At 40.4% G+C, this 24,458-nt stretch overlaps 2 protein-coding genes across 2 annotated transcripts; one reads left to right on the top strand and one right to left on the bottom strand.

The window, feature by feature from the left end:
- The first annotated feature begins 2,017 nt into the window (after positions 1 to 2,017).
- cox20 (cytochrome c oxidase assembly factor COX20) lies at positions 2,018 to 5,122 on the top strand. Its single transcript, XM_070841094.1, has 4 exons — positions 2,018 to 2,144; positions 3,067 to 3,181; positions 3,737 to 3,800; positions 4,007 to 5,122. The coding sequence occupies exons 1-4, from the start codon at positions 2,067 to 2,069 to the stop codon at positions 4,149 to 4,151; spliced, it is 402 nt and encodes a 133-aa protein (XP_070697195.1). The 5' UTR covers positions 2,018 to 2,066; the 3' UTR covers positions 4,152 to 5,122.
- A 4,838-nt stretch (positions 5,123 to 9,960) lies between these two features.
- LOC139210904 (high-affinity choline transporter 1-like) lies at positions 9,961 to 18,745 on the bottom strand. Its single transcript, XM_070841103.1, has 8 exons — positions 18,562 to 18,745; positions 17,595 to 17,708; positions 15,217 to 15,372; positions 14,226 to 14,374; positions 13,215 to 13,358; positions 11,136 to 11,289; positions 10,760 to 10,977; positions 9,961 to 10,540 (listed from the first exon to the last, which is right to left on the bottom strand). The coding sequence occupies exons 1-8, from the start codon at positions 18,743 to 18,745 to the stop codon at positions 9,989 to 9,991; spliced, it is 1,671 nt and encodes a 556-aa protein (XP_070697204.1). The 3' UTR covers positions 9,961 to 9,988.
- Between the last annotated feature and the right edge of the window lie 5,713 nt (positions 18,746 to 24,458).

Genomic DNA, 24,458 nt, shown 5'->3' with positions numbered 1-24,458 from the left:
TCAATCAGGATTTAGCAACAAATTAAATCTGTCTAACAAATTGAAAACGTCAGTCATATCTAATATATTTTTGACAGACATCATCCTGCCTATGGCAAGTATTTTCCAAGCTGGGTTACAATGTTTTATATCTTGTGCTTTAGTTGTAGCAGTAACGAGCTGTTATTTTTCTATGGGTAGAGAAAACATGGGGTGCCTTTTGGTTGGTCTATATCTTCTATCTTCCTTCACTTTTCTGCTTTAATTAATCAGGAAAGAGCCTCTTAATCAATTAGCGCCTGCAGTGTTTGAGGCCTGACCTTTGGGAAGAATCTGAGCCAATAGCTAATAAATGATGACCAACATGGATAACAGCAGTCTTCATGGCCTCTTGTAAAGACTAAAAAGACACAACCAGGCTATCTAACCATAAAAGCAATAATCAATGATATATTAACTATTAATAAAGTCATTAGTGGCAAACTGTAAACCTTATACCTTATTGTAAAGTGGTGTCAGCTGTACTAATATTAATATTTCCTGACCTCTGCTGTTCATTTCTATTCATAACACTGGAATGTAAAAAGTACAATTTAGCAGCACACTTTATAATATTTACTTAAATTATTCTGCAACACTGTAGTCAGATTAAGAAATCAAAATGATAATATCATACAGATAAATTCAAAAAAACGGCATAGTGGTTGTAGGTGTTAAAGAGCCTGACTTACCTCTGTGATGTCTGCAGACCGTGTGCTGAGGCCAGGTGTCCTGCTCAGTCTTTATACAGCACAGAGGAGTCTGGTATCCAGGATGAAACATGCTCATATTGGATGTCAACCCTGGTCACCTGTTTTTATTTAAAAGGAAGGAACGTGGTACAGTTTTGACCTTTATTTACCAAGGGGATTAATCCCGGTCCTTATCACATTTACATCCTGTTACACTCATAATAACTGCCCGAATTACATAGTATTAGAGGGGACAGCGGTGGGTTTGGGGCCTTGCCCAAGGCCATGGTAGATCGTGGTGGGTTTTAAAGGAGGAAGGTTTAAACTCACATGTCAGTTTTGGAGGCTTTTGGGCTGAACTGCAAAGTTTACGACTGGAATCACAACCAACAAGGCCTCAGTAGAGAGAATCATTGTAAAGCAGTACAAAGTGACAGTTCATAGTAATGCAGATAAATAATGTGTCTGTGGTGTGAGATAGATAGATAGATTAAAGAATTGCATTTACAAGTGTTTAAATCTAATGTTTGAATATATATCCTACAGACTCTGTATTTGTTAGAGGAGACTGTTGTGGAAATCTGTCTGATCTGTCGCTGCTAGTGAAATAAGCCTGGTTTATCACTATGGGATCACTGTGACATGCTGACTTCCTCCCTACATGGATCATTTATGACTTTGATCCTGTTGTTTGGACAATTAAGTGTTTTTTTAATGGGTTAAGATGACATGCTGATTTAGTTGTTTGGGATAAAAGAGCCGACATCTGAGATTCAACCTTGGGATTTCAATTTAATTAATTGCTTCTTTTCAACATCTATCATCAGGATCAGTTTAAAACTTGGTAGATGACAGAGTGGAAATTTTGGTTACAGAAGCATAAATAAATAGATAAATAACACAGCAGCCCAACCGCGGTCTATATTCAGAATATAAAATAACTAAAAAACCTAACTGTCTTAACGTAAAATTAATAAAAAAGTGAATGAATTAATAAAATAATTCAAATTTTAAAAGATAAATGAATAAACTATAGAAATAGGAATAGCGGGGGGGGGGGGCGGTACAGTTATACACAAACAGTACATTCCTATCTAGCAAACATAATGTAAATTACTTTTATGACATTTTAAGATTAGACATGAAAATCTTAGACGCACCTTTATAACCCCACATGAACGTGCAATATATTAAATATGCGTAACAGCACCGTGTCGGAACTATAGAACAATTTGTTCTTTTCGAGTCGGCGATTAAAAGTGGACGTACCCGGCTAGTGGGTAGAGCGCATGCGCAGAAGCAAATATGGTTACGAAAATGGCTTTTCCATGACAGACTGGTTTAAGATACAACTGAATGCAAACTTCGCTGAAAGAAACAAACACAGGTGTAGTGAAAATGTCTGGAGGAGAAGAAGATGAGACCAAGAAGAAGGTAAGAGCGTCGAGAAATTTTTTTTTATATCGAAGAGACTCGATATCCTCCAGACTTTAGAGTTTAGAAGGTCACCAGAAGAGGTTCCCATTCAGAAACTGCTTCATAAAGGTCTCCCAGTTAGTCATGGCCATACACAGTAGTGTTACTTTTTCAGATAATCTAAAACCTAAAGCTGCAAACACAGAGAACTGTAGTAAATGCAACAGTGCCACTAATGTGTACGTGTATTTAATCACTCATAATTTAACTGTATCTCAAGTTACAGTGAGCTTTATTCATGTATCGCAACTAAATCGAGCGATAACATTAGAAGCTCATTTAGTCAGTAGCTCTCCGTTATCAGAGGCAATGTGGTCGAACCAGATCCCCTTCGAAAATGTGAGAATTAAAGGCTAAATAGTGCCAGAAAACGAAACTTGCTTACATATATAGATAGTTTTAGTTAGAAGCTTTCACCAATTCACCAAATGTTCAATCAAACAATGATCTGTCTCCATGTCTCAACCCACACACTTTTTTTTTTTCACTTTATCAGAATGAGTTTTGCTTGGTGTAGAAACTGTAGACTGTAGACAGTTTACGACTATTTAAGTAATAGTCAAAATCTTGAATCATAGTACTTAACTATGGGGATATATTAAGCGTCACGCTTCAAAAATTCCAGGATATCTCATTGTTGTGTGCATTAAAACACCATGGACTGATTTCCATTCGATAGACACATTACCTTGGATGCTTTCTGGACAGCATATACACAGTTTACACTCCTACTAACACACACAGTGTCACATAGGACTTACAAGATAAACATTATATGCCACATAAAAAACAAAGTGTGAATTTACAGATGGTGTATCAGTTCATTCTTTCTTAAGGTCTACTTCTGTCTCTTGGTCTTTCCTGTCTGCTTTTCCTTCAGGGTTTCAGGCTGCTGGGGATCCTGGATATCCAGAACACTCCGTGTGCCAGAGACTCCATCCTGCATGGAGCTGGGGGCTCAGCAGCCGCCGGCCTGCTTCACTTTCTGGCCACAAGTGAGTCTTATTGTGCGTTTCTGCTCTTTGCTAATTTAGTGATTGTTTTACTTGGCACTCAACTTTTGCTGGATTCATTCACTCACATAGAATCTTGAAGAACCCGTCCAGCCAAAACAGGATATTTTGCGAATCAGCCGGACAGTTAATAACAACAGCTCCTTTATGTGAGAGGGAAAGTACCTCATATGATAAACTAAGGGGCAACTTTGAAACAGACACAGCAGAATCTCTACCTGTGAACTAAGTAGGATTTAAAGAAAATGCTCAGATCTCAAAGAAAATTTTATTCAACATAATTTTGTTACACATCAAGCTTTGCAAAAACTCTTGGTGGCCTATGTCTGAACTTTTGCAAGGCTCTGTATTTCCAGAATTAAATTTTTGTGCCTTGAACAAGTTAGCCCCCAAGCCACTTTAGAGAAAGATACAAACATTTGCAAACAGGTTCATTTGGGAATAGATAGCACATACAAAATGTTGCCTCCTTCTTCTGGCCGTGACAGATTGAAGTTGTTTGGTGGTGAGGAAAAGTGTCTCTCCTGTGTTCCGCAGGTCGGGTGAAGAGGTCTTTTGACATTGGACTTGCAGGCTTTATGCTCACCACACTCGGGTCCTGGTGAGTCTTTATGTTGGCTGACGCGCCATCCTTTTCTTGTGTGTCCTTCACTTGCTGATCAGAACTGACACTTGCATTCTTGGCCAGACCTACCATGAAAAAGAACTTGAAACCTTTATATATATTCAGTAATCAATATTTGCTGAGGTTTCCTTCTCTAGTTACTCCTACATGTAACAGAAACCCCGCCATGTCTCCCTGTCCAGGTTTTACTGCAGGTGGAACAATGCTAGGCTTCGTGTGCAGCAGAGGATCATCCAGGACGGCATGAAGAAAAAGCTCATGTATGAAGGGACGGCTCTAGACCCCACAAACAGGCCTGGAGCAGCAACATCATCAGGACCCACATGACTTCCAGCACTGAAATTCCTCCCCTCCCTTTGTGAGGCCTGGGAGGAATAGAGATGGTCCTTCAAAGACTGACTTTGACTGCACAAGTGATGGAAGGAGTTAAAATTCACAGTGACTGTTTTGTTTTTGTCCGAGAACTTAGAATACAACAAATCCAAAGCATTGCATGTCGTATTCCAGACCCCAATGTATTGGCCGGAAGAGTAAGCGGTTCCTCGAGCTTTTAGAAGCTTACTTCTCTGGTTAGACATCCTGAGAGAACAAAGTGCTTAAGTGTAATACTTGATGAATGTTAATTTACCCGTGAAATTCTCCCTCCCTGAAACCCTGTGATGCAGGACACGCTGTGATTTCAGTGCTTCTTTCTTCTGTCTGAAAGTTTGCTCTGTGCACCGATCAACCGCTAAATGGTGAGTCCACACAGAGGGGGGGGTGACACGCAACAGATGTCCCCAGCTGGAATCAAACCCGGGACATTGCACTTGTTTGGGATGCAAATGCCACCAGGGTAAAGTCAAAACAGCTGCTGTAACATCACTGATGAGGGCGCGGCCCGATGTTGAGCATTCTTGAATGTTTTAAACACAGATTGTACATAAAGATGAGCGACGGCGTAGCTCCCTTAAGGTGAAGCCAAAACATCTAGATCGCCCCAACTCTAACCTGCGATTGGGTAAAACGTGAGGATTTGGAGCCAAGGTCCGTGCAGTAGTGATCGCGGCTCCAGCTCCAATCACTACAGCTCAGACTCTGGCTCCAGATGACGTCACCAGTGCAAGATGGCATATTTGTACAGTGGGAGGAAGCGGGGTCATCCGTCTTTATTTACTGTTCGTGGTCTTTACTCACAAAAGTCAGAGCAGCAGCAGCTCTCTGTGTTCAAGTATTGAATCGGCCTTTAATTCCACCTCAAACCATGATAGTTTTGTCATTTAGTATTTAAAAGTTAAATGTGTTGAAAATAAATTGTGTACGCGTGTGTACAGCATGTGCAGTCTGGGATGTTTTCTGAAATCGCAAACCATTTTTGTATCTGCATTTTGCCCCCTGAAAAAGTAGCTCTACCTTCACACCTCAACTAATCAGTATAAAAAACATAATTGAAATGGTTATTTTACGTAAAGTATCGTGTTTTATCATGTATGTCTTCTAGATATTAGTCTATCAAAACAGAAATCAGTAGACTACAGATGAATACGCATTAGTGGCTGCCTCATATAAAGTTATGCAGGTCTGTTTTAGAGGATAGAGCAGAGCTGAGCTGTGAAAACCACCACAGTTTTATCCACTAAGGAAATGAACCCTTGAGCAAGATCCTGACTCCCACCTGCTGCAGGTAGGAAATCGTAACAACTCAAACCAGTCTCCTCACAATGGCTCTCTGAATTTCTGAACAACATGACTGTGCTACTAAATTTTCAGCATTCTGTAAAACCATGGAAGGGATCCGTGCACACAGCACTATCACTCCGCTTTCTGACTTTTTCACCGTCTCGTACTGAGTTGGTTGCAATGATAAAGATGTGGGAATGTGACATAAAGTGTAAGTCATCCTGGGAAAATGAGTTCGCTGAATATGTCTATCATGTTGACCTTATTTGGTGCGTTGTTATAGGCCCAGATGACCAGCAGGTGTCACTACATCCATCTTCTGATCGTTCCACTGAGACACCATCTATCAAGTCCTGCACTGTGAGTTTGACCAGTTTCACCAATAGCAATGAAGAAAGTGAGATGTGGAAAATCACTTGAAGCAAATGACATTCGTGTTCAGTCAGATCTAGAACAAAAACAAAAGTCACTTTAATAACTGTGTTCTTAATGATACCAGAAGCCAAATTGTTCCTCTGCTCCAAGTTTGTTCCCTTCTGTATCAACGTATTTTACACCTCTTTGGAGAGGAAGTTGCGTCGACAGTCACACCTACACAGAACTTTGGATGGTGCAGCCAGTCCAGACCCAACAATAGCTAGACTTAAAATGTGTGCATTTATTAGCCGCTATGTCACTTTGTCTTTAATTCTAAAATATAGAAACATTCATGGGGGCGTTAACATTGAATCTTTTCCCATTCTATTCTGCAGCAAATTCAAAGTTTTAATGGGAAAGTACTCAGATAATTCTTTACATCCCTACCTGATGTGCATGCATTTCACTTTGGTCTCCGTTGTGCCAAAAGATTTGTAGGACTTCTTCTGAAATAGTATTAAAACCATCATTAAGAGTTAAAACTCCCCACTCAGTCCAGACTAAGCAAAGGAACCTCATGAAGGAAGTTTGTCCTAAAATTTTTACTTGGTGGAAGAGCAAAATTAGGAAAACATAAGACCTAGACCAGAGTAATTTTCAAATGACAATGAAAGTAATATGCAAAGAAAGAAACGTTTAATTTCAAGGTCAAGGCGTTGTTAGAGATGGCTTACTCAAATACTGGCAAATTGCTGCATTAATCCAATATTAAGTTGCCCTACACTCACTATCCTGTTCTGCATACTTAGAATTGTCAATCTGAACCTCATCAACAAACTTGGCCTTCAAACAAAGGACACAGGAAGAAGTCACAGCCGTGTCCTTCTGACAGCAACACTTGCTTGTGTAGTCTTATTATAGAAGACCTTTATCTACTGTGTCCTGCGGGACGATTGTTCCATCGGAGCTGTTGGCACACAGACAAGTCAGGAGCGAGATGTCACCTCGTACGATGCCACAATATTGTTGCTTGACTTAGATTGACGTGGTCATCGGGGAGGAGGGAGGGGGGACCGCTCAGACATCTGTCACAACCCGGGCATGCCACACAGCCCCATGTTCGAGCAGAGGGTGGTTATTTTTACGTGTCATCTTAAGCTCACAGGACGTGGTGCCAGGTGTAGCCATGTTGACTAACGCAGCAAAAGGTTTAATTTCAAAGCTTCTTAAAACATGAATGTCAAGTGTCTTAATTGCTTCAGACGTCAATAATAAAGTAGAGGGAGACAACTTTTTTGTTTTAACTCATCGTTGTGAAGTAAATGTTGATTGGGCAGTGTAATGGCTATAGAGAAATGACACCATGACCATTAAGATTGGTCCCCAATAAGCTTCGTTTTCACCATGCAATTCTGTCTGTCAAAGGGCACGACCTCTCAGGAAAATGGAGGCTTGTTTTATGGCCCAAAGGAAATGCATCAACCATTCCACGGACCTGAAGCAGGTACAGGATAGTGGCGTTCGCTTGATGGAGAGACCTCTGGTTCCAAACACGACATTCAGTTGGCTCCTTTCTACTTGAACAGCTAGCAACACAAGTGACCTACCGATTAATACTACTGGATGTTTTAATCTGCTGTCTGTGAGACTGAGAGCATCAAAGTATTTTATTCTTGTACAAGACAGCAGTCTCTGTAGAAGTGTGCGCTGCAGAGAGTTTCACACGCACAATATTTATAGCACACAGTGCGTGGGGTGAAACATCATGACGTATATCAAAACAGCTTCTCTTATGAGTACAGGTGGAGTAGGAATGAGGAGGAACTTGTAGTTACATACAGTTGGTACTCTTCTATCACATGACGAAGGCACAGTCAGCATATACAGCAATTTCCCATTACACCGCCTATATCATATTATTGAGATTAGGGTTTCTAGTTCAAACTGAGAAAGCTACAGTGGGCAAACAGTTATACCACTTAGAAACACTAGGGGGGGGTTGTCACTTTAGCCACTTGCATAAGTGGTTCATTATGCCAGCTGTCAATGAAGAAGAGTGGGTCTTTAACCTAGATCTGACCTATTTTTATCTCCACTGTAAAGATATTGAAAGCAAAGCGTCTGACAGGGAGTAGTCCCTTGTGATGTCCTTGGTTTTACATGATTTACGTAGAATAAAAAAGAGGAAGGGAGGCTCTTGCTTCCTCCCCCGAGTAATGTGACCTGATCCTGCTCACTAAGTTGTTCTTTGTCCATGACATGTTAGTTAAGGTTTATGGTTGTATTTTAAAACATTGAAAGTGATGTAAATAGCCATCACATTGTGGTGGGGGGGGGGTTTGCGCTTGAAGTGCAAAAGTATGAGACCACATTGACCACAGTCTGACAAGAAATTATATTTCAAGACAATGAAACAATGATGTGCACGCATAAAGAAAAGATTGGCAAAGACAGGTTTATTTTAGATTTACTGATTATATTTTACAAAATCAGTTCACTGAAGCCCCTTCGTCTTCATGTAATCTGTTTTTGCTCAGCCCTCAATACACCATAATGAAATCATTGTCAGTGGGTTGGTAAAGTAGCCCAGTCGGTTTTTCCTCGGTATTCGTTCGTTCGTGGTGCCGCATGTCAGCAGTATTAGCTATTACACGTTTTTGAATTCATCATTTCAAATATTCTGCTACTGACAGCCAGCTATGAAATCAGGATTTAGAGCAACAGAAGAGTTGAATGTGATCAAATTTAAACTAACCATTAAAGCACGAATAGATTATCTCACGAATCGATCAGGCACAAGCGCAGAGACCCAAGGGGTTAGTGGAGCCCCTTGGCCTGAACCTCTGTATTGAGAGGCTTTTATTATCATTTGTTTTTAAAATTGTTCTAAAATTAATTTCCTTCATAGCATGGCTGGGCTGGGTTTTCTGGCACGTTCAGCTGATAGGACCCTGAACGTGCTGGAGAGATTATATATCACATGTGGTTTGGGAATACCGCGGGAACCTCCAGGAGGACCTGGACAGCATTGTTAGGGAGAGGGACATTTGAACTTCCCTTCTTGCCTCCGTGAACCGGCCCCAGATAGGTGGCAGCATTTTTAATTCTTTTTTCACCATAATAGAGCTGCACTGCACATACCAAGGGCACAGTAAGCCCACATGAGGAATTGCATGTTTGACAGCTGCATAGCTTTTCAAGAAGATCATGACCTCTGCCACAGGCTTCCTTTAATGGTTTCCTCTGAAATTGTGTTCACCTATAACGTGTGTGTAATATACAGCATATGGAAGCTTTGAAAAGAGCTTAAACAGAAATTTGGCCACATTTTACGCGGATGTCCAATTTGTGTTGATGGTAAATGTGATCAATTGCAGCAATAAATACCTCAGTTCATGAAAAAAGAAAAGAAATCGGAGTCTTGCCAGTGCAAAATTTGTTGCTCTTCAGCACCTGAGCTGCTATTTGACGTGTGCATAGTCCAACAGCAAAGATGCCATCCCAAAATATGACTGCAGAGAATGTTATGAATACTTGTTCTGATGCCAATACCAGTATTTGAAATGCCTCACATACAGCTGACGTCAATGGCAAGAGGGCCCACGCGCAAAGCATGCAGGTACATTTAGGCATTGCCGGCACAGCTCCACCAGCAGGAGAACTCCGTTTTCTTGGACAATATAGCACGAACTGAGGTATTAATTGCTTCACTTGACTATGTTTAAAAAGCTTGGTGAAATTTCCCTTTTAACAGCCCTCCATCGCCATGAACAGGAAAGAAAAGTTCAATCAACAGCAAGGACTTTGGAGTTATGGTCAACTTGCTAAATATTGCTCAGAGGGTCGTGAAACCACTGTGAGCATCATGTTCCTGGTCAAGGTGAGTGGGATGCCTTTTACATGTTTGTCTGGGGGTCTTATAGTTCGTCACTTCTGCAAAAAATTGCAGAGATAATGCTGAGCTCTTATAATAACAAAGAGCATAGGTGTGATGTTTTTTTCTATTTGTGCTGAGTATAAAAGTATACAAAAATTCAAAATATACTGTTCTGTTATGTATGCCATTACACATTACATAGATTTGCTCTTAAACTCGTCCATAGTGATGAAGAAATGTATAAAAATGTGTTTCAAATAAGATGTCTTACTTAACATGTTGATTCTAACATAGGTTCACACACTTCATTGTTCTCATTTGGTTCTATTAAGTTCTCATCCTTAGCGTCGGATTTGGTGCCACCTTGTACGTGTGCTAAATACTGAGTTTTTACATCAAAAACATCCCATTTCTCAGGAATCAGGCCTCTGTTGAACAGTATAGACGCCAGGTAGGAGAACAACAAGATGGACACCACAGCGGACAGCATGCAGATGGTCCTGATTGGGGAGCGCTGGATGTAAACACCATTTACCAGAGTGCATCCTGGGAATTTAATAACAGGTGGTATCCCAAGCTGCGGCTCCCCACACAACACCCGCAGCAGCATGCCCACAATGCAGCCCAGAACGGCCCCGTAACCGTTGGAGATCCTGAAGAAGAGGACGCAGACGAGCTGTGGCAGCATGAGGGTGTAGGTGAGGTCGGATCGAAGGATCCAGATCATCAGGACACTGTTGTCCAGGAAGGTGAGGGATGTACCAGCCAAGCCCACCACCACCACAGAGAAGCGGATCACCCACTGGATCTCTTTCTCTGATGCCTGAGGGGAGGAAAGCATATCAGGATCAGTGGTTTTAATTTTTTGATGGTCGCACATTGGTTGGTGAAAAATAGTGCAGTTCAGCAGCACGTTGTTAAATCGCTTCTTTTTAAATCTACATTCAATCAGATGGCACATGTGAGAGGGTCTAGAGATGTCTGCACGGATGAGTAAAATTTCCGCTTATTGTTGAGAGGGGCTTTCCCTACTGTCTCTCACCTGTGTCCTCAGGATGTTCTTATAGATGTTGGAGGTGAAGATGGAGGCTGCAGACAATAAGGCAGAGTCGGTGGATGACATCACAGCGGCGGCCACCGCTCCGATACCGATGATGGAGATGTAGGTTGGGGTAAGGTGTTGCAGGACAAGCGGAAGGACGAGTCCTGTCTCGCCGCGCTCAAATGGAGACGGAGAACCATAAGAAGTCAAGTTCCAGTCTGAGGAGCATGAAGACAGTTTGGCAAACAGGTGAGCGCAGAGAAAGACAACACAAGTTAAATTCTCCTCAGTTTTTTTTTTTTTTTTTTTTTCAATTGTCTTCAATGTCATCGTCATCAAAAGACGTTCAGCTGTATTCTGTGTTCCTGAAGCGTACTTGTTGATGCAGCCACTGCACCGAGGAGTATGGGAGGGATGCCTAATGTGGGAACAATGAAGGCAGCAGCAAAGCAAGTGATTTTGGCTGTAGCTGAGGACGCAGCTGACAGTGTCCTCTGGTGGAAGTTCTGAAGACCCAAGTTCCCCAAACCCTTGAAGAGATGGGAGGAAAAGCAAAAGAGAGACGAAAATGAAGAAGGAGAGGTAGATCAGAATATTGGTAAAGCAGCAACTACTTGTTCAAAGTATTACCTAACAAAAAATATTATTATCAGGCGCACTTATCTATATCAAAGGCAGGGTCTGCAGAATTGAAGAAACTAGCACTGACGCTGGAGGATGAGTCAGTCTAACAAATAAATCCGGTAAAGGCTTGCTGGTTAAACCTCATAAGAGTCTGTCGCTGAGCAGCAACTCAAACTTTGGCTGCACTGTTTCTGCCTTGAGTAGCTTACTAGCTAGAGTATCTTCGTTTCGCTTAATGGAAGACTCTAGTGATGCCAAGGCTCTAGTCTAACTTTTCCACTGGTCGCACTGGTGTAACCAACTTTCTCAGTTGGCCGCACCAGTGCATGATTTGGTCACGCTACGATGATGATCGCAGATGATGTCACGCTAATTTTGCATGGCTGTAAAGATGATGGGCTGATCATAATAGGCTGTCTTCCATTTTTTAATTCTAAAAGAATGGAACAACTTTACTTGAGTGTTTCTATTTGCTGCTATCTAAAACGTCTACTCCACTACATCTCAAATCTCATCATCATCTCAAGGCAAATATTATACTCGATGGCAAATACCTGTACTAATTTTTCTATGCTTATATTTGTAGAATAATTGGTTTATATTTTCATATATTCATTTCTATTCATACAAATCAAACAATTGAAATGGCGCTTTTGGCCACCATCTTTGTTTTCGATCAGAAAATATTTTTTGATGCAAATGAACAGAGAATGATACAGAAAATACCTTCGAAATTATGTCAAGTAAAACTTTGGTTTTAGAAAAAAATCATCAGAAATGGCAAAAACAAATGACTGGCTCTGTGACCTAAATGTAACAAAACACAAGAGGCCCAAACTGGAGCTGGGGCAGCTCCGCTTGAAGAGCTCTCAGGAATGCCGGGAAATAAAGTCCTTCTGTCTCCTCCATCCCAGCGTTTTAAGAGGTTTAGCTAGGCCTTCTTACAGAGTGTCATGATGAGCAGGTGACCTCAAAAAGGGTGTCATAGGGATGATGATGATGAGTATTATTATTATTATTATTATTGTTATTATTATTATCATTATTATTATTACACCTCTGACTAGGCTTAGGGGGACTTAGAGGAAGTGGACGAGTATGGGACAGCATGGTAAAAGAGGGCAGTGGTTCTCCGCCAAGTAAAATGTTGCTCTTCAGACCCGAATGAACATAACCCCTCCTGTAAGGAGCTGTTCTAGAGGGGATCTGACCGGTAACTGGCCAGCAACCTCCTACGGGTCTGTTGGCGGCCTACAGCAGGAGAACACAAAGACAGCGAAGACAAAATAGGAAAGTATCCTAGTTCTACCCCGATGCCTCTTCATCCCTGGGGCCCGCCGAAAGGTCAACCCCCGTTATTTCTCTTTATTGCCATATCTCATATGTCTCTTCTAGTTATTTTTCTCTAATAATAAATACCAAAAGATAAAAACATTGCTGATCTCAGCTGCAGGTTTGTGTAGTTTTAGAAAACGTAGCAATCTGTAAAAGTCCCATGTAACAATTACATAAAGTCATGGAATTCACATTTCTGTGGGTGTTATGCAAAAATGAAACCTTAGGAGAATGTTTGTGTAACACCTGCAGTGCGGTCCAGTTCGTTGCACAAAGAGATCATAGTCTATTGAAAAAAAAAAAAAAAAAAAAGATATCATCAAAGCATAGGTCCCAGCCTCATATCTGGATCCTCCCCAGTCCATGTCGGAAACTTGATATGCTGTCCATTATTTAATAAAACATTGAGGCAGAGGACAGCCTAGTTGTCATCCTTGGAAAAAACTTCACCTTTAAACACACAAGGAACCTTCCATGAGAACCTTTGCAGTCTTACCAGAAGTAGAAAGTTATCAATCCACCTCCAGGCTCTGTCTGCCTCCAGAGTACCGACCCACGGAGCCTGGAAGGTGTAGTTGTAGGCCGTCTCAGTGATGTCCAACACAGCGGGGCTCATCAGGGCGAATGGGACGCACAGCCACTGAGAAAAAGGAATGACCTTCAGCAAACAACCTCAGTACGCTAACAACTACATATAAACTTTTAAAAGAAATGGCAAAAGCTGCTCACAGCAATCCTTAAAAGAATAATAATGCCACAAAAAGTCGGTGAACTAACTCAATAATTCCAATAGTCTTACCCAACCAAGTAACTCATGAGTGTACTGTGAACGAGAGTGTATTTCAGTGTGTGTGACTTCCTCATTTTTTTATTTCTAAAATAAACCTGTTATTTGTACTTTCAAATGTTACATAGTGGAGCTGTAAGCATGGGGAAGCCTAGGTTAGCGTAAAGAGTGAAACAGTTAGTGGCTCTCTCCAAAGTGAAGAAAAATAGACCTACCAACACCTCTAATGCCCACTAACACTAATAGAAATGTGAAAACGGCAAATTGGCTGCAGTGACTTCTTTCGTCAGGCAACCATCACAGACGCTGCACGGATGTACAGGGATACTGGGGCATAAATTGAGGTTCAAAAAGAAATAGTTCCAGCATGTCACTCCTAAAAAAACAAAAAACTGACATTGTCACTTTTGCGTTCAAACAAATGAGAGTTAACATGTTAGCCACTGAGTTTTAAATGCGTTGCCAGGCCTAATTTTGAACAGAGCCAGTCTGGTTGTTTTCCCCTATTCCCATTCTTTATGCTAAGCTTAGCTAAACACCTCCAGACTCAAGGTACGTGCTAAACACACAGACAGAGTAGTATTAATAGAATTCTCAGAAAGAAAGCAAGGAAGCACATGCCCTTAATAGTTGAATTGTGTTCTTGACAAAATCCATGACCTGCACTACAGCCAGGGAATAAATTAGAAAGCAGAGAGAGAAAGAATTACAATGACTCACCAAGCTCATGAATATGAGGATGAGCTGTATGATGTCTGTGTAGGCCACAGAGTAGAGACCTCCCAGCAGGGTGTAGGTGATGGCCACAGCAGCAGAGATCCAGATGCTCACAGTGTAGGACAAATCCAGGATCACACTCATGGTTACTCCTGTATACACATTAGTATTTTAAACACACTACTCGTACATAGTTGTGAAGATGTAAAACCCTAATGTTGACGGTCAAACTTATTTGAAGTTATTATTATACACCAAAGCTCCCAATGTTTAACCTCAACTTGTCACCTAAACTTAAGATAAGATAAAGTAAGATAGAAGTTTATAACCTGTATATTTTCTCTAATGAAAAGTTAATTTATACCAAAAGAAACTAAATCCATGAATAAATCCTTGAAACCTGCTTTCTGTTTGGACAGTTGGATAGAAATACGCCAACCAACTCCATCTGGGACATCACTGGTTTAACTGAAAAGGCGAGATAGAGGCTGTTTATCTAATACTTATATTAATCTGTTTGCTGAGGGAAGTTTTGCTCACAACTTGTATTCTTTTTCAGCAGGCACATTACCAAATTAAATAGATTCACACCTGCAAGTCTTGGTGTGTGGCACCCACCATGCGCTACTTGGAACAGAAACATATAACTGATTACAATGATATTACACCAATATATCAGCGGATATTTATTTATTTTTTTACACAAACACATCTCATGCACAGTCATTTTTGAAAAGGATCCCTTAAATTGTTATAATGTAGTTTGTATATCTAGCACCACATCGCTGCTGACTCAGACCCATCACTCCTGTGGTTATTGATGCAATTTCAGGTCTTGTTCTCTTGATGGAGTTATTTCAGACCAACCACAATTAGACAAAGGCTCGTCTTTCAGTCAACACTTCAGCAAAGAGCTGCGATAAACAGCTGCTCCGCTGCCACAGTCAACACACAGTATCGAATGCATCACACCCACACATACAAACATTCTTACCTAATCCTATGAGTGTTCCTGTCACCCACATAATCTCTGATATGAGTGAAGCCAGCGAAAGAGCGGCCATCGGTACTTTTCCGTATCTGATCTGGAAAGGATCCATCATTGTCACGTATTTATTGTTTCTCATCGGCTCGGCGAAGAACAGGCCACCTCAATGACAGAACAGAGAAATAGGAAGATTTCGATTTATTACTGAATGCATTAAACAGTTGTCAATGCATGATATTATTATTATGGCCACCATGCAGCTTTTAGATTAGAAAATGGTATTAACTGACTAACATTGAGCAGAGAAGTTGTAACTCTGCTTTTTTGACCCTTCATATAAATGTCTGATTTCATAAAGCACAAAAAATGAATGAAAATGAATGAAAGAAACGCTGCTAACATACTGAATATGTATTCACATAAAAAAAAAGAAAACACGTCACTGTGTCATGGGTAAACATATTCATGTAAGGATACATTCATTAGGATTTAAGAGGATAAATCTTTCTTTTCTCGTGATTTTCATGCGGAAAAGGAATGTTGCTTTTCTCTGCTAATCTCCAGGCATGAGGGAACTTGTGTAACCTGTCGTGTTTTCACTCAAAAGATAACACAAAACCTGAAAGTTTTTATAATCAAGGAAAAAAAAATCCATCCTCAAGTGTTATGTCTGTGTGCTCATAGGCAGCATTGCTCACCCATGTGGGGATTTTTGAATCGTTGGGTCTCTCTCTCTTAATTAAAGAGTCTGGTGTAGACCTGCTCCTTTATGAAAAGTGTCTTGAGATAACATTTGTTATGAACTGGCGCTATATAGATAAAATAATATATAAAATATAACTTATTGATTGATTGGTTTGTGATGCATTTCATAAGTTCAGAAATATCTCTTTACATGAATGGTCTATCTTTATTTTAGTACACTGCATGCACTCTCGGGTGCCCCTATGGTAGAAAGAACATCATAAAGTGCCCTCTACAGTGGCCCAGTGTGCAAGGAAACATGATAAAGTGGCCCCTATGGTGCTCTTCCAGTGGAGAAAACGCGATGCACTGCCCTGCTAGGCAATGAGTTGGCCTCAATGTGCCTTTAAATGGCTAAATAGTTAATAGTTCTCTATGTGTTTTTATTACAGAGGTATAGTAGTTATCCTTTAAGTTTAATCTTAACAATGGTGTGGAACAATTCTACCATAAATGCATCATGACTGTGTGCACACTGGTGCCTTTTTTACTTTTGTTGCCCCTGTCCCTCAGGCAGCCTGAGTCCGCCACTGCTTTAGTAAGTGGTTTCCCAGGAGGCCTTTCAACAGTTTCCAGAGAAACAGAAGCCATACATTGTAAACATTTCTGATATAGTAGCCCTGAAACTTATGACAGAGAATCCTGTCAGCCTCGCCTGTACTGTAATACTGACAGAATAACAGTCTGAGACGTCCTAAATGTGCCACAGCGCAGACAATAGACCCTTTTGATTTAGGTAGCAACAAGGCATTAGGATGTTCCAAAATAGCACATTTGACTATCACCAAGACAACTCAAAGGAGTGTTTTGTCATCCTTATATTTGAGGTCTGGATAAATGGAAGTGTCTAAAACTACTTGGTTGAGGTCAGGAAAAGGTTGTGGCATTGACTAAAAGAAACTACTGTTCACTGTTGGTAGGAGATTGGCTTGGTAGTCCTTAGCTGTTATATTTTTAGCTATTATATTTTTTTCAATTATTATGGATTTTTTGTATTATTATTCTATTCTAGGTTATTTAATTATTTGTCAGGTAATGCTTATTACATGTAATGTTTTTGCCACGTAACAAGCAAGCATCCTCATTTTAGATGTGTAGTTTTCTATCCAGAGGACTGAGTGATCAGAGACGCTTTTGATTATCACCAGTAAGACAACAGTCTTATGAGTATGAGGAATATTCAGTGGGTACGTTTTTGTCTTTTTTTGGACCTGGTTTTCACTCTGTGCCAAAACTGCTCGGATTTATCTCTGACTCATCTGAAGTTGTCCTGACTTGAGCCGTGCCCCTGCCTTTGCTTCTTAGAGAGGACAGCGTTCACACATGCACGAGGAAAAACACAACCCCAGGTCATATTAATCATTTGAGCCAAAAGCAGATGCTGCTGTTTTCCTAATAAGGGTTGTCGACCTTCAGAAGAAACTTTATATTATTGCCCCACTTGTGACGAGGATCTAAAGATAATGTTTTCTCTCCATTTTTCCTCCATCCTCTGTGCCGTGTAATAAGCGTTACAGCCACTAGTGTGACTATGCACTTTTTCTTTCATGCATGTGATCCCCCGTGAAAGTAAAACCACTGACCCTGAAGTGCTCAGCTCTACCTTGTTACTGTTACAGGACTTTAAAAGGAAATCTCACCGATGACGAAACACACGGTTGCTGCTATTGGCATCACTGCCCAGATCAGTCCCATGGAGGGGTTGTACACTGCCTCTGCTGTGCCCACGATGAATCCACCTCCAACCCATGTAGCTGTATCACACACACACACACAAACACACAAAGAGATTCACACACAGGCAGAGAACCGGAACAAGAAGGTTTTCTGCTGCTTGTGCCAAACTTCCACATGCCTGTAACCTGATAACAGGAACCGGCCTCTCTACTGTAACTTTAATGGGAAATTAAATTTAAATAGGAATTGACTGTAAATTTAATGACCAATTACTTTAAAACACCCATGTCCTGAATATGTGTTTCACCATCTGAGCTGGAACAAGTGATCTGGACTCAGAGTCAGAAGTGGACATGCACAATGACAAAGCAGACTGACAAGAAAATATGCACTCACCCGTTTTCTCAGCTTATTTCATATTGACTCAGCTTATTTCAAACAATAGGTTAGCTTCCATTTTACAACCATTTCCACTGGTTGTTGTCTCCATGCATGAGAAAATCAAAGTCTTGTTTCACCATCCTTTATTATTGGCAGTAATATATATTCAGCCTATATATATATATATATATATATATATATATATATATATATATATATATATATATATATATATATATATTATTATATTGTAATTTCTAGGAGCCTCATAATTCTATTCTGGCACGTTAGGATTCACAACAAAAACGGTGAAACTGCGTTGGACGCAAGTGCACATTTTATATGTTATGTTATATTTTTTTTACAAATATTTGAAGACATTTTAAGAGGGAGAAATCGATTCCGTGTTAAATAATGTAAATCGCTGGGGCACACTGTTGAAACGGTCTTTAAAAAAAAACAAAAAAAACAATACCAGAATACCAGAAGGTGATATTTAGAGAAAGATGACTCCATGTTGTCGTCCGCTCCTTCACTGACTTTACTCGCCTGTCATGGTAAAGATGCCGACAACCAGGTTGATGCCCCGGTTGCCCAGCAGAGCCATCTCCGTCTTATCCCCCTGGCCCTTCTTGGCTTCCTTTTTCGACTTGAAGGAAGCCCAGATGCCGATCCCGAGAACCAGCAGGTAGAAGAGCATCATAACGGCCACTCCGGGGATGTTGAGAGCCATGATGGAGCTGCAGGATTCCTACTGAATGACTGAGCGTCTGCCGGGCTGACTGCGTGGATGACACAACATATCCCTCCCTGCTGGTGCATGAGGAGTCGTGGAGCAAATGCACTGAAGCTCAGTGGAGGCGGCTGGAACTGCACATAACCCACATAACACGCAGCAGTCATCCGTCAAGGTGAGACACACATCTATACACCCGGTCACATGTTTATGCACACACACACACACATACACGCGCAGATATGAGTGTGTGTGTATGTACATATATATATGTACACACATACACTCAGTCGCCAGGTTATTACATAATGCAGTCCTGCAATAAATCCTTCCTTCATGAAGGTTATAATGTTCTTTTTTGTATCTAAAGTGTTTAGAGAGGTGTAGGGTCAGCTGTACGGTCGGTTTGCAGGATGTAATGTTTTTTGGTGCTGTTGAGCTGTATTGCATTATGCTATTTAGCCCACCCTCAATGATACAAATTGGGGTGAACCAAATAGAAAAACACCTGCGAGTACAACACAGAACAGAACAGTTCAGCAGCACTGCAAACTATGCCCTCAAAAAATGGACGTGCAGTTGATCCTACACCTTCCTGAAACCCTTTCAACAAAAACTGCGAGGCCAAACAAAAGCAAGGGGTCGCAATGAATGCCGAACAAGAGGCAAACAGGAAAAGACAAAAGCAGGAGAGAGAGAGAGAGAGAGAGAGTGGGAGGCTTGCAAAGGTGCTCATGTGGGGTTAACATTTCTTCAATGTAGCTTGGGGACGTGCCTTAAACGTGATCAGTGCAATCTTAAAATTGATTCTAAAACAAACAGGGAGCCAATGAGGAGAAGCCAGGACTGGGCTGATGTGCTGTTGTCTGTTTTAACCAGTGAGAAGCCTTGCTGCTGCGTTCTGAAGTAGTTGGAGGCGACAGAGGCAACATAGTGATGTCAACACAGTAATGGTCCCTATTTAAAGGGATACTTTCACTCAGCATTGTATCATTACAATGTGGGTGGTATATACAAATGAACAATGTTTAACCTGTTGTGTAATCATGTTGCCCTCACCGAGAGCTCCCATCCAGCTCGCTGTCCACCAGATGACACAAAACGTTTACCAGCTCTACAGCTGTTGTTCGATGACTAACTGACTTTAAGTTTCTCTATAAGATAATGTCAGACCAAAACACACGTGCGCCTCACCCTACCCGAATGCTGCTGTCGCTTGGTCGTTCTCGACGGTTCTGTACATCTCTCTGCTGTGTTAGCTCGGTTGCTTAGCCGAGTCTGTCGCTGGGCAGCAGCTCTGGCGTTCCTCAGCTCGGATTCACTGTGCAAAGGGTTCGCTCAGGGAAGGATTCGCATGCATGGCGGTAACAAGGACCAAATGAAAGAAGTCAGAGTCAGTGTGGCTTCATTGTCCGTTCAGGTCGCCATGACCCCACCGCATCTTTACATAGCCAATAGCAGTTTAGTGCTATGTTAATGTTCTCACTGTCATATAAAGAAATTTTAACAGTAAATAAACAGTGATAACATTATTTCTATTTGGGGAACAACAAGTTGGATGACGAGTTCTCTGCGCAGGCCACACCTAAAGCTAAACACTGGTTATTTGTATATACTACCCACATGGAAAATTGGCAACATATCTCTTTAACATAAAGTAACATGACATCAGTATTTCTAAAATCCTGGCTGTGGCCCTGGTTAAACATGCCTACATTCATCACTGTCTAGTGAAAACCACAAAGGATTAGATACATCCTGTGTTATATGTTGATACATCTCCCCTATCTCATAAAATCCTTTCATACCCAGACTGTATGGGCACCAAACTTTTTCAGCTCGCAGACTCTTGTTATGGTTTTTATTTTTGTCAGTGTGGAGGAACTGATGTGGTTTCTCACTCACTGAGCTGGAGGACGGTGAGTGAGAAAGCTGCCACTACAACTGCTGATGAATACAGTGTGTCAATAGGACTGCAGGCTATAATAATATTTGGAGAAATTGTGTTATTGATAATTGTGGGTTTTGAATAAAATAAAATAGGCCCTTAATAGAAGAAAATATATCAGCTAACGAAAAAAACATGACCTTAAAATAAGAATAAACACACGATCTGCAGGATTCACTTTGTCAGCAGGTTATTCAAACCGCAGCACAACTGACACCATGCTGATTTCCCATAATGCAATGCAACATGCCCAAGCCTTTTCACAGAAACAATAGCTCTGTTCACAGTGTCTCTGAGCATCCTGCTGGTCACAGGTCAACTGTAGGAGGACCTGAACAGATCATCTATAAAGACAGACTGAAAAGAGCCGAGGGGGGTTCAACGTACTTTAAAGTTTCCTCGCGGCTCAACAAATGAACAATGAAGCAGAAGGATGAAGCCCTGGTGTGTTTTTTTTTAACATGGCTGACAATGCAAGAGCAATCATTAAGGAATTTATCTACTTCAGGAGTCCTGTCAAAGCAGATTTACTGTTTTGGATGAATTCTATCTATTTTTCATAGTCACTAGCATACTTACACTGCCACATTAGACTAAATATCAGTCAGTCCAGTCATCCAATTTCTGTTCTGTTCTTGATCACAGCTACAGAAAACCAGTCTGGGAAACTCTCAAGGAAATTTCTTTTTTCAAGAACTGATCAACTGAATATTCATCATCTTTAAGAAGAAGCTTAATGTAGAAACGCTCTATTGGCAGACAGCCTCCATCACATATAATCACATGTGTTGTGTCACTTGATGGTGTACATGTCATTTCAGGTAATTTTCCCACCATGATAAGAATACATAGTTAAATGTTTAGAGTTATTGGCCTCAAATGAGGGTTTAAGGAAGTCTGGTTACAGTGTCACTGACTCAGACTGTGTCTTCCTGGAAAAACTTTTAAATCTGCTCAGTAGCCTTAATCCAAACCAGCTGGTGGCAGTAACAACTTTATTAACAAACATAATCTACTAAAATTCTCGTCTATAAAGTCAGTGTACATATCTTTACCGTCTAGCCTCTATAGGGGTCATTTAAGTTCTCCTCTACCAATACGTACTGTAATACTAACTGGATACTACGAAGCCTTCAATCTTTAAATAGTTCACCCTTCACCCTTCCAGTTCTCAAACTCTACAGGTATGTAGCCATGTTAATGGTTTGTCAAGGCTTTGAGATATCTGATTCAAGAGTTTTCTCGCTCAACATCAATACAGTGGAGGTGAATGGAATATCATAATTGAAAATGCACCTTAAGTTCTAAGCAATAAACTTATGGTTTTCAGGTGAGAGTAGAATTCTTTAGTTTCAGAGTACTATTACTATGACATATCTTTTTGAATCTACATTTCATCTTCTAATGATTCAAATAGGTTTTTATTTTCCATACGGTCTTAATTGTCATTCATAATGATTCATTGCTGGATGTGTATTTACAGATACTGTATATAGTCTGCTATGTACTGTATGTTTTCCTTCCATTGTTCATGAGGACACTTTATGCATGTTAGTGGCCATAAAAATTGTTCATGTGTCTGAGTGACCCTGTCAGCGAGACAAAACAGCTCTATATTTATTGTCCTTGGTCGATAAATTCAGACTGTGGGGCCGACAGTGTTCAGTGATTCAGTTGCCAAACACTGAAGTTGACACCTTCAGTACTTAACCAGCGGAACGCCACACTCTGCTTAGTATCACATTCTTCAGATTACAAAATTCTTCAGATTACAAAGCGGCATCCTAGTGTCACAGGCAGTTTGAAATGTTTCCCTTTTTTTTTTCCTGTTGTCTTTTTCATTTTTTAAGACTTGGTTGTTACATAATAAAGTGTGTAAAACACAGCGGGTCCAGTTTATATGAAATTTAAAGGTGCACTGTGGAGTTTCCTTGTAAACAAACAAAATGTATGCTGACACCAAAATGCATTTTGGCCATGAAAATTGTTAATGTGTAAGACTAATAATTGGATCAAATGTGATTACATACATCAATATATACATATATGTATATATATATTCGAATGGACATTTTAGTGAATTGTTTACATCCATGTTTGATAGTTTGCAGTCTTCATCACTGCCTTTGCGGGTGCATTACTACCTTTCTTTGCACGTTACTGCCATCAACTGTTGATCACTGAAATAGCATGAAACCAATGGCAGGAATATTTATCATGTCATCTGCAACCGTGCGTGTGCGCTCTAGTGCATGATACAATTCAAGTGGGTATAAACTAGACGAAACACTGCTCCCTAGCACCATCACCTTAAAGATGCAATGCCCGTTAAGACAATGAGTTTCATGTGTGAAAATGACAGCAAAGTTCAAACACTAATCTCATCCCATTTTGAAGAGGCTATCTTTGCTATTCTACACAATGGAGAATTTCAGTTCTTGAAAATGAATATGACTAGATGTGTGTATATGTGTTAAGAGTTAATAGAGTAATGAGGAAATTGGCCAAGATAAATAAAAAAAAAAAATTGCTGGATCCTACATTTCCCATAATGCAACTCAATGGTGTCTTTCTTTCATTGGACCCACGCTCTATGTCTGTCAAACTCCACACCTCCAGTTTGTAACACAGGCTTTCTATTTAAAATTCTGTTAAAAAAAGCCAAACCATGATAACCCAGAGGGCATCACGATGACATCATCAAGCTAATTTCATCAGGGTGTCTTCCAGAGCTAGAAAAGACATCATATAGCTGCTTCACTGAATATGTTTTGCTCTTTATGACAAGTAAATTAATTTTCATGTGTAAAATTGGTGGAGTGTCCGTTTTGTGAGAGGAAGCTGGCAAAGTTTTCATTGGTTGGTTGGAAAGAAAAACAACAAACTCAAACTCCATTTTGGAGCTGCATCAAAATCTATATGGGCGGACCGTGCATGAAATGCTAAAGGGCTTTTAATTTGAAATGATGGAAATAGGAAGAAGCGACACTCAGTCATTAGCATTTAAATGCCATAACCCTGTGGTTATTTTACAGATTTACAGTTTCTATGTTGGACAGGAAATCCAAAGTGTGGAATCATTTCATGAGGGTAAAGGTTTGGTTTTGTGTTGGTGTTACAAGTTCTTAAGTTGTGTGATGTTATACTTTGATGAAATAAATAACTACAACAAAACTACAACTTTTGCCAGTGCCGCCGTGGCTCGCTTCGTCCAGATGCTGGTAAAATGTATACTTTAAAGGCCCATTATAAATTATTGTGCTGGCGTTAAAGGTTTCTAAGTTGTGTGATGTTTTTGAATAAATCATGATAAATAGAAATAAATATTGACTCCTTGTCATAAAACTTGGAGATCGTTGGTCGGGGGCAGTCCTTGAGTCCTTGTGTGGAGCCACACAAACATACAGTAATAAGTGTAAAGGTAAGATAAAAGCTGTTGCAACATATTGACTTCAGTCTTTCATGCAAATATTCACTCCCTGCATTATCATTGCCATACATGTAAACCAGTGAAAAACATTCAGCACATTTAGACTTCATTCAAAGCAGCCAGCTGAGCTCGTGGTGATAAGGAGCCTCAGCGCTGCAGCAATAAATGCTTTCCAAAAAGTCCTGATGCAAACACACATACCTGGACCTATACATGTCCATTGATATTCAGGCAGACAGCTTGTCTCTCACTCTAAAATGGGCACTGAGATATCCAAACAGGATTCGACATTTATCTCAAACCATGATTTTCAGCAGATATGCCTTTAAAAA

This window comes from Pempheris klunzingeri, chromosome 12, assembly GCF_042242105.1.
Source record: "Pempheris klunzingeri isolate RE-2024b chromosome 12, fPemKlu1.hap1, whole genome shotgun sequence".
NCBI lineage: Eukaryota > Metazoa > Chordata > Actinopteri > Acropomatiformes > Pempheridae > Pempheris > Pempheris klunzingeri.
Note: the sequence above shows the minus strand (reverse complement) of the source record. Positions and strands in the feature narration are given on the sequence as shown.

Coding starts and splice junctions, on each gene's coding strand:
- cox20 (XM_070841094.1), top strand. CDS start 2,067: ATGCAAACTTCGCTGAAAGAAACAAACACAGGTGTAGTGAAAATGTCT. Junction 2,145..3,066: donor AAGATGAGACCAAGAAGAAG/GTAAGAGCGTCG, acceptor CTTTTCCTTCAG/GGTTTCAGGCTGCTGGGGAT. Junction 3,801..4,006: donor CTCACCACACTCGGGTCCTG/GTGAGTCTTTAT, acceptor CTCCCTGTCCAG/GTTTTACTGCAGGTGGAACA.
- LOC139210904 (XM_070841103.1), bottom strand. CDS start 18,745: ATGGCTCTCAACATCCCCGGAGTGGCCGTTATGATGCTCTTCTACCTG. Junction 17,709..18,561: donor CGGCATCTTTACCATGACAG/GCGAGTAAAGTC, acceptor TGTGTGATACAG/CTACATGGGTTGGAGGTGGA. Junction 10,541..10,759: donor AGAACATCCTGAGGACACAG/GTGAGAGACAGT, acceptor TCCTCCCCTCAG/GCATCAGAGAAAGAGATCCA.